Raw genomic sequence first — 9,481 nt, 5'->3', positions numbered from 1 at the left:
AAATATAAGAAAATATCAGGGTTCATGCATCTACCTCGATAGCCACCATTCTGGGGAGGCAATGAGAAGAAAAAATTATAACAATCAATTTTCTGTTCCAATAAATTGTGGCGATCGTAGCGGGCTTCAGCTTTCAGCAATGAACAATCCGACTATTTTGTATACAACCATTTCGTCTACTTCCTCTTCTTCGTTCCCGGGTTTTTCTCACTTTGCCGCTTTCATTGTCTGTTGCAGGTGAGTTTCAGGCCTGATTTCTCTGCTCCGGACTCTTTATTCCTTCCAAATTTGTTTTGTTTGCTTTAAATCTTCTTTTTCTCGATTTATTATGTTCTAAGAAACTCAAATCTTGATTAGTCGATTATGTTTTTGTGCTTGGCTTGGCGGCAGATTAGTCGTTGAGCAGTCGTGAGAAATTGAGCCTCTTATCCTTCTAATTCTAACGGTTTTGTATTTTTCTGCGAGTTCTATTTTTGGGGGGGATGGCCTTTTTTATATATATAACAGAAGAAGTGGGGATAATTACGTGTTTTTGGGGATTTGTTTTAATCCGTAGAATCACGTGATCGATATTGCCCTCCGATTTTAATTCGTGGATTTCGATCTCTACTCTAGAATGCTGGGTAGTGTTTATGAAAAATCTTTGATCCAGGGGCATGAGATGATTCAGATGGGAATAATTTGGATTGTATATAATATCTTATCGATATTTTAATTTAATGGGCTAAAGGTCAAATTCTATAACTGACAAGTCTTTTGTTACTGACCGAGAATGAATTAGGATTTCGACTTCATAAACTTACGACGAACCATCCTTAGATCCAGAAATTTTGTGTTTAACAGATGGGGAAGTTGTATAATTGTATCATAGGATTGAGTCACACGTGTTTTTCCATAGATCAGTGGGGTGTGAGCTTGAGAGCATGGTTACATAAAGAAATTGTGGAAGGAAATGTCGGAAAAAGTCCTAGCTGTGCCTTTGTTTGTGGTCTTGTTTATTTGTCATCTACAACGTGCACAAATCCTAAAGTTGGAGGCTAATAACTTGCTATCTTGTGGACATTTCTAAGTATTGGTTCCATGAGAAATATCTCCTTGATGTTGGATAACCATTAATATTAAAATGAAGTTAGCTCGAGGTTAGAAAATAAAAAATGTTGTGGATCTTTCAATGGTTGGTGGTTTGCAATTGGTAAAGGATAATTTGAGCGTAGATATTTTACCCGATCGATTTATTTGTGAAACTTGTTTATTTGATCAGCCACGGAATTTCGAACTGAAATATTTGTATCAGAACTTTTCTTGATTTTCTTGGTTGCTTGGTTGTTTTTTGCAGTGTTTCTTTTGATACAGTTGTAGCTTTTTGAACGAAAAAGAGACTTGATGGAAGGTTGATTGCATTGCACCTTGGATGCAGATTGCTGATTGTAATGTTCTTGAAAATTTGAAATATTTACTTAAACTTGATTTTTTCTTGCCTTTAAATCCCATTGTTTGTTCATCCTTTTGAGAAAGTCTGGGGGTTGTTTCTGTTAGCTGGGGCAAATTCATTCTCTCCCAGAGTGTGGTTTGACACAGTGATGCGTCTGTTCCAATTATTAACAAAGCTAAATGGTACCTGGAGAGTACTCTAAAATGATGCCGCAAGCGGTTTATGATGTTGAACTAGTCAGTTCTACGAAGAGCATAAAACATGAGTTATGGCCTCTAGATGCAATCGATCCAGTCCAAGCAAAGTTCCCATGCTGTTTGGTTTGGACCCCTCTTCCCGTTGTCTCTTGGTTGGCACCCTTCATTGGCCATGTTGGGATTTGCAGGGAGGATGGAGTCATATTGGATTTCGCAGGATCAAATTTTGTGAATACCAATGATTTTGCATTTGGCCCCGTTGCGAGATACCTTCAACTTGACAGAGAAAAAGTAAGTCCATAGTTTACACAAATATTTCACGAAATTAGATTCCTGTTTCCTGACTAGAATGCAAGCTGATCGAAGTGCATAAATTTCACTTAGCAACTTCAACGAAAATTGTGATGGACCAACCAGGAATATTGTTCACTTAGAGAATGCGCTTTTTACTGCTTCCTCGTTAGCTGTCTCCCTTGGGTGCAATGCTATATTGTTTCAAAGATGCCCATCATATTCTCTCCTACACTATTTATTTTCTTTGTAAACCGTGTAAAAGTTACCAATGGATCCCTAACAGTTGTATGGAACCTTATTTTTTGTAGTGTTGCTTCCCAACAAGCTTAGCTGCGCATAAATGTAAGCAGGGCTATCAGCATTCACAATTTGGAACTGCCATTACCTGGGACGATGGCCTACAATCAAGTAAGCGCTATCTCGAGCATAAATCCTACAACCTTTTCACATGCAACTGCCATTCCTTTGTCGCAAATTGTCTGAACCGTGCATGTTACGATGGATCGATGAGTTGGAACATGATAAATGTAGCAGCTCTTATTCTGTGGAAAGGGCATTGGGTTGATTGCATGTCAATTGTAAGATCATTCCTTCCCTTTGTACTGGTGGTCTGCCTGGGCATTGCCATGGTTGGGTGGCCCTTCTTGATTGGTCTGTCTTTGCTTTCTCTCCTGTTGGTTGGTTGGTTTATCATGGGTACTTACTGTATAAAAAGCTTGTTGGAATGCTAGATATGGTGGATCATAGGATGTTCAGAATGGCTCGCCCCATTCTTGCTTGTAAGTTTGATAGAATGTTTGTTCATATTTTTGAACGTTGTACTTAAAGCAACACTGTTCATATAATGAATGGAAACATACTATTTTGATGAATTCGTGAAAGTTTAGCTGTAAGATCTGTTCCAACGGAAATAAAATTAATTTAGAAGTCCNTTGAACCGGGTTTAATAACAAAAGTCGAAAAACAAATTAAAAAAAAAAAGTTTGTCAATTTAATATTTTTGCAATAACTCGACCATCTTATCCAACAAATATGTGGCAAATTGTATAAGACAAAGATTTAAGAATGATCCCTTGGAGCCATTGGGCACCGCAATCAGCCGACTCGGCCTCGTAAATTCCCCTACCCGATTCCATACTTCGAGCATCCAAGTTATCAATACCGAGTCAGTCGAATTCACCGTCTCACGAATTTGTGTAGTTGACCGTTTACTTGTTTTCAATTGTGCCCTTAATCGTGCGCTCTCGGCCCTTCTCTGGCCCCATTTTCTGCTGTGCCACTTTCTTCACTCGAATCATGTCGTCGGACGATGCGGAAACTGTTCGAAGGGATCGGATTCTCTCCAGCAAGCTGTATTTTGACGTTCCTTCTTCAAAGGTACTGGAGGACATATTGGTTCATTCCCGTTCTCGTATAAGCTGATTCCAGGTTTCGTCTGTACCCATCTGTATTTTCTTGATTTTGGTGAAAACAGGTTCCGGTGATATATTCTTCATCGTACAACATCTCATTTCTTGGAATAGAAAAGTTGTAAGTAACTGGTGATCAATTGTTTTGTAATTTATTTTTGTTCTGATTGTTTTAAATTCATTGAAGATGATGTTTGATTGATAGATAGATATCTTTTGCTTGTTCTTCTGTTTTCTGCTTTGCTTATGGTTCTCAATCATGCGTAGTGAATTGGGTGCTGTTGAACATGCCGGGAATGCCTTAATTTTCAATTCCTCTAATAAACCTATTTTAGTAATTTACGTCATTCGATTTTAGTTGCCTTGAAATCTCTTCTTTTCTTTTCTTTTTTTCTCTATTTTTTTAGCTGGTAAGTTTTTACTGGGAAATCCTGTCTGTAGGCATCCATTTGATTCGAAGAAATGGGGTCGCGTATGCCAATTCCTTGTTGCCGCTGGAGTAATAAGGAAAGATCAAATCATCGAGCCTTTGGAAGCTAAAATGAACGATCTTCTTGTGGTACGTTTCCAAATTCCTTCTTTGCAATGAGTAGTTTGAAACGTTAGCGCTGCCTTCAGCTCTCTCTTTTTCCATGAATTCTCAAATTATAAATCACGAACCAGTATTGTTATTACTTATTCATTGAAGAAGTCTATCTTGGTAATTATTATTCACGTAGGAAGATTAAACTAACTCATTCACGAACTTTAGAAATTCAACGATGAAGTATATTCTCACTGGTAATATTTGATCAGGTACATACTGAATCGTACCTGAATAGTTTGAAGAACAGTTTAAACGTTGCCAAGATTATTGAGGTATTATATCGTATCATATCTTCTTGCTCTGTGAGTTTCTCTTGTTGCCCTTGTGTGATATTTTGGATTTGTTAAATGTCATCGGCCGTGATGTAGCGAGTCATTCATTTCTTCTTGGAAGTGGGATTTTAGTCTTATGGTATGGGTCATAGGCTTGTGTTCTTAGACTTTAAGACAAAGTTGCCTTTTTGAAAACCTGGTGAGGATTGTAATATATGGAAGCCTCAGATGTTCAATTTGTATGAGATTGTACATGCGTTGAGTTGAATTATTTTTCCTTTCTCAGATTCTAGTTGTAGTCGTTCAATTTAGACTGATCTGAAATTCTCAATGTAGGTCCCTCCTGTTGCGTTGTTTCCTCATTGTATTGTCAAGGAGAAAGTTGAACGTCCATTTCGTAACCAGGTGAGTTTTTGGAACTCTTTTCCTCTACCCTTTTCCATTTTAAACTTAAAATGGGTTGTAATTGTTGTATGCTGCTGCAGGTTGGAGGGAGTATATTAGCTGCAAAAGTAGCAAAGGGGAGAGGATGGGCTATCAATGTAGGAGGTGGTTTTCACCATTGTTCAGCAGAACGAGGAGGGGGATTTTGTATGTATGCAGATATTACTCTGTGTATACACTACGCCTTTGTTCAGCTAAATATATCAAGGTAAACTGCACCATGATGATCTAAAGGAACTGGTATAGTGTTGAGTTTTGTGCATACCAATTACTAGTAATAATTAACCCTTATCCTCGTGATACGTGACGATTGCAGTGTAATGATTATTGATCTTGATGCCCATCAAGGAAATGGCCATGAAAAGGATTTTTCCCATGATAGTATGTCAATTTATTTTCCAGCAATAGCTTTTAATTTGCTCTCTTTTTAAATGCTAATGGTTTTTTCTGTACTAGCAGGCCGAGTATATATTCTTGATATGTTCAATCCAGAAATATATCCATTTGTAAGTTACACTGCTTTGTGTTTGCCCTCGTGTTAGTTCTTTCTAGTGCTGTTAAGGCAACTCAATTTTCTATTTCCATCTCATTTCCAAATTCTCTATTACCATTTTACTCTAGCATAAAAGTGTTGGTTGACTCTCTCTCTCTCTCTCTGTGTATGTGTGCACATGTCAGGATTACGAGGCTAGGCGATGCATTAATCAGAAAGTTGAAGTCGTTGTAAGTAATGCATGTTATGGAAATAGGCGTTGTTTGTTTCTCTTCTTGCCTGCATGTTTCATAGCTACAATTTCTCATGTAGAGTGGGACCAGAACTAGTGAATACTTGAAGAAATTGGAAGAAGCACTTGAGGTAGCTTTTCTTTAATTCATTTTTTAAAACTTAATTAGATATTACTCATTGTGTCAAAATATTGAATCTTCTGTTTTAGCCTTTATTTTTAGGCTTTCAAGTTTCATGCAATTGAATCATCTCCTCTCTCACTCTTCATCTGGGTCTATAACACTGCTATTTAATTTGTTGTCAAGTCGCTGCTAATTTTCATCATGTTCATGTTAGGTTGCTTCCACTTCCTATGATCCAGAATTGATTGTTTACAATGCTGGGACTGATATTCTAGATGGAGATCCTCTGGGTTTGTTGAAGGTAACTATGCCCCACAAATTTATTGTGCAAGAAGTTGGTTCTTCTTTCTTGATCATTGATCCTAGTAAAAAAAAAAAAAAAAATTAGCCGGTTGTCTTGTTGGCTTATATACACTAATTTGCAGATTAGTGCTGATGGAATAGCTAGAAGAGATGAAAAGGTTTTCAGATTTGCTCGTGCGAGGAGAATTCCCATTGTAATGCTAACATCAGGTCCTTTTCCCTTGCGTGAACTTGTCACGAGTTTACATAACTATGACAAGTTTTCAGATTATCTCCTTGAGCAGCTCTTTACATCTTTCTCATTTTCATTCGTCTTCGATTCTTCTATTGCAAGTTATGTTTGACCCTCAACATTAAAGTAAATTTTTTATATCATTTTTTGCATTACCTACATCGTAAGTTGGGGTGGTATCGTGAGATTTAAATGACTAAGAGTATGGATATTGGATATAACATTTATTGTCTGGGAATTATTTTCTTCTCAACGATGGAATATTTGTTGGTAGTATGAAACATTTACCTTGATAATGAGAAAATTGTTCTCAAGAAGATGAGTTCTTGTAAATAGGAACAAGTCTTGGTGAATCTGTAAAGATTAGAAATTGTCCTCGGAACCTTATGATTGGAATTAGAAAACATTGTGGTATGATATGAAATTGCTGAAATAATGTAGCTTACTTTCGCCATTTCGTATCATTTTGATGGATCGACTTTTATCTTATTTGAGAAAACATCTCATTTTCTCTACTTTTAACTTACAAATCGATTTTTTTTCCTATCAAAATTTTGACATTTTATCTTGTTGCTCATTTTCTCTATTTTTCTTGCTTATTTGATGAGGACATGCATGGGATGTCTTTTTTCCTTCATATCTAAAGATCCCAATTGTGTAGCACTTTTCTCATATCTACTTAATAAGATATTTATTCTATCCTCAAGGAAAAATTTAAAAGAATAAGAAAACTCTGGGGTTTGCCTGATGTGTAGTATAGATATAATGTTGTTGGTGCAAAATAAATAAAATCTAGAAAAAGATGCCTAGCAATGACAAACTAGATTACTGTGCTAATGCAGATGAAATATATGTGTTGACGATTTTTTTGTTTAACTTCATTGTAGTCTCTTGAGGTAATGTTTATTGACAGATGATTTTTAAATTCCATTTTCAGGCGGTTACATGAAATCTAGCGCTAAAGTCATTGCTGATTCAATCGAAAATCTCTCGAAGCAAAATTTAATCGATACAGGAAGTACTCCAGGCAGAATGTAGTCATCAAGTGAGCTATTTTGTTTCCTGTTTTATTTAGTATCATGAACCATTTGGCATGGCTTTTCTGTAATCTCATGTCTTGTATGAAAATGTACAAAGTTGGAGCAGAACTTTGTTCGGTACTATATGCATGTCCTCGCATGTCGGAGACGCATTAGAGTACCTTATACTTTGGTAATTACTCAGGAATGATTATAAGTACAAGAGCAAAAACAAACCTGACTGTTCAAGAATCCAATAACTGCTGCACTGTTCTTTTTAGCTCTCTTTGACCCGACACTGGGGAAAATATAAGTCGATATTAAAGTCTGCCTTTGTAGAACTCTTGACCATCTGAGGTCATTGATCGAAACCATGGAAATTGATTAATCAAATGGTTATAATGTAATATTGAACCTAACCATTAAACCTTAGTGCCCAAAAAGGATCATATAAATAATAAAGAGTTTAGGGAGGATGGGTTCAAGCTATTGTTGTCACTTGGACAAGATTTAATATCCTTCACCGTGAGAATAGTCAAAGTACGTGTAAGTTGGTCCGTGAACCTTAGTTTTCTGATTTTTTTTAATACTTTCATGTACACTTCTAGTGAACGCTCCAGTTTTTTGGATGTGAGTGAACTTGTTCTAAGTTCTTATCTTTTTCTGGAGTCTAACAAATATCATCCTGTGCCATCTGAGTGTCTGGATATAAACTTTGTTAAATTGATGAACATCTAAATTCTATTATCCGTATTTTTATGACTACTAGTTGGTACCTAGATAGAAGTTTTTAGTTTTTAGCCACCCTGAGTGGGTCTTGTGGGGCAACGGCTTGTAAATAAAATAAATGGACACTAAGAAAATGAGTTCCAACTTAGCATTAAGATTTTATGAATCTTCTTACCTGCAAGACCAGACTCGAGATAGGGAACAAGGCTTTTGACAGTCTTATAGGATGAGTCCAGATGGAAACAATGTATTAGCGGCGGGGGCTAGATATCCTTTTGAGAAGTAGGTAACGAAATTCAAGGAAATCAGTGTGCTAGAGCTGGAAACAGGTTAGGATGGGTGGAATCCAGGGCAGGGCAGGGCGACACGAAGTCCTGGTAGGATGAGTGGCATTGAGTTTGATTGGAGGCAGAGAAGACAGTCATTATAAGCTCCAACACCAATCCCAAGCCCCTTCACTCTAGACTTTACTCCTTCCCTCCCATGCCTCTTCTCAACTCCCACCAACTCAATCTCTTTTCCCCACTCTTTGGTTCCCTCCAGAATTGTAAAACTTAGAGGACAATGAGATATGTTAGAATAAGAAACAAAGCTTTGGTCAAAGTCAAACAGGCTTCGGAGCCTGTGTTTCAGAGAAACAGAAGAAAGGAGGCTGAACCAGAAATTTTTGGATTGCAGAGCATGTTTAAGGCTGTCACACACCACTCTTTCTTATCTTCTTTTTCTTTTTCTCAAACTCTGCATTGATACAACTAACCAAGTACTGGATGAGGATGACCCCTTATCACTACGCTTCATCATATCAAACACCCAACTTTATTAATACTCATCAATATTAACCCATTTTACACCCTATATTATATTGATATTCTTTCTATCCTTCTCTTTTCTTCTTTCTTTTTTCAGGTTAAAGTGTGAGAAATCCCGCAAAGAGGAGGTAAGATCACGCAGGAGTTTGTTATACATTTCACATGATCCACGAATCTCCACCTTTTTTGCCTTTCCAACGTTTGCCACTGCCACATTTACATTTTAGCCCTCTCTCTCTCTCTTATGAATTATGCAATTTGAGTCTGAAAAGTCTGAATCCACACAGCTGTATAGGTTTATAGAGTATATTTTTATCTGCAAGTGTTTGAGCTTCTGTTAGGGATGAGTAACATTGATGAATTTAGGCTATATTTCATAGCTCCAGACTGAGTAACATTGATGAATTTAGGCTATGTTTCATAGTTCCAGACTATATAAAAAATCTTACTTTTTTATCCAAATGCCCTCTGGGCATTGAAAAATGGGAACTTTTATGAGGTTTAGCATTTATAATCTGCCGAAAGTGTGACCTTTTTTTTTTATCCCCCACAGGACAGGTAGCTGTTGCAGCAAAGTGGAATGAACTGTATATGAGTATTTGATAGATAAATAACAGTGTCGGTCAAAGCCCACTAATGAGTTTTTGTGTTGTAGCTGCTGCTACATCGGTGTCGGTAACACCCAAATTTAAACATTTATTAGACACAAAATTGAATGTTCAGATATTTGTTCTTTTTTCTCGAAAGTTGAACGACTTTTTAGATACTAAATTAAGATTGAACCCTTTTGTATAATTAGAATAATTGGAAATCCCAAGGGCATGGATGTCAAAAAGAAAACTTGGGTTGAGAGCCCATTATATATATTTATATAAAGAGAGATGAATCCATTTTCCTTGAGCTTTG

At 36.8% G+C, this 9,481-nt stretch overlaps 2 protein-coding genes across 7 annotated transcripts; both read left to right on the top strand.

The window, feature by feature from the left end:
* The first annotated feature begins 29 nt into the window (after positions 1-29).
* On the top strand, positions 30-2,795 carry LOC111788269 (protein REVERSION-TO-ETHYLENE SENSITIVITY1). Of its 4 annotated transcripts, none has more exons than XM_023668582.1 (4): positions 30-237; positions 1,337-1,427; positions 1,537-1,920; positions 2,232-2,654. In XM_023668582.1, exons 3-4 carry the CDS (start codon positions 1,612-1,614, stop codon positions 2,652-2,654), a joined length of 732 nt encoding a protein of 243 aa, XP_023524350.1. In that variant the 5' UTR covers positions 30-237; positions 1,337-1,427; positions 1,537-1,611. The 4 variants fall into 4 exon arrangements, with proteins under 4 accessions (XP_023524350.1, XP_023524348.1, XP_023524352.1 ...); XM_023668580.1 differs by having other exon boundaries at positions 1,516-1,920; XM_023668584.1 differs by lacking the exon at positions 1,337-1,427.
* Positions 2,796-2,998: 203 nt separating this feature from the next.
* On the top strand, positions 2,999-9,475 carry LOC111788223 (histone deacetylase 2). 3 transcript variants are annotated; one of them, XM_023668503.1, is made up of 15 exons: positions 2,999-3,300; positions 3,398-3,453; positions 3,774-3,891; positions 4,128-4,190; positions 4,527-4,595; positions 4,676-4,842; positions 4,951-5,015; positions 5,094-5,140; positions 5,313-5,357; positions 5,440-5,490; positions 5,698-5,784; positions 5,909-5,996; positions 6,956-7,063; positions 8,673-8,703; positions 9,129-9,475. In XM_023668503.1, exons 1-13 carry the CDS (start codon positions 3,220-3,222, stop codon positions 7,054-7,056), a joined length of 1,038 nt encoding a protein of 345 aa, XP_023524271.1. In that variant the 5' UTR covers positions 2,999-3,219; the 3' UTR covers positions 7,057-7,063; positions 8,673-8,703; positions 9,129-9,475. The 3 variants fall into 3 exon arrangements, 2 of the variants coding, with proteins under 2 accessions (XP_023524271.1, XP_023524272.1); XR_002814113.1 differs by lacking the exon at positions 9,129-9,475 and having other exon boundaries at positions 5,909-5,980; positions 8,673-9,058; XM_023668504.1 differs by lacking the exons at positions 8,673-8,703; positions 9,129-9,475 and having other exon boundaries at positions 5,909-5,980; positions 6,956-7,297.
* Positions 9,476-9,481: the final 6 nt, after the last annotated feature.

The sequence above is a fragment of the Cucurbita pepo genome, chromosome LG02 (assembly GCF_002806865.2).
Source record: "Cucurbita pepo subsp. pepo cultivar mu-cu-16 chromosome LG02, ASM280686v2, whole genome shotgun sequence".
NCBI lineage: Eukaryota > Viridiplantae > Streptophyta > Magnoliopsida > Cucurbitales > Cucurbitaceae > Cucurbita > Cucurbita pepo.
This window is presented reverse-complemented; position numbering and strand designations above follow the sequence as displayed.

What these genes read in the sequence shown, in the direction of transcription:
- LOC111788269 (XM_023668583.1), top strand. Translation starts at nt 1,612, where the DNA reads ATGGTACCTGGAGAGTACTCTAAAATGATGCCGCAAGCGGTTTATGAT. An exon ending in TTCAACTTGACAGAGAAAAA is followed by an intron (nt 1,921 to 2,231) that starts GTAAGTCCATAG and finishes TATTTTTTGTAG; the next exon opens with TGTTGCTTCCCAACAAGCTT.
- LOC111788223 (XM_023668503.1), top strand. Translation starts at nt 3,220, where the DNA reads ATGTCGTCGGACGATGCGGAAACTGTTCGAAGGGATCGGATTCTCTCC. An exon ending in GTTCAGCTAAATATATCAAG is followed by an intron (nt 4,843 to 4,950) that starts GTAAACTGCACC and finishes TGACGATTGCAG; the next exon opens with TGTAATGATTATTGATCTTG. An exon ending in ATCCAGAAATATATCCATTT is followed by an intron (nt 5,141 to 5,312) that starts GTAAGTTACACT and finishes TGCACATGTCAG; the next exon opens with GATTACGAGGCTAGGCGATG.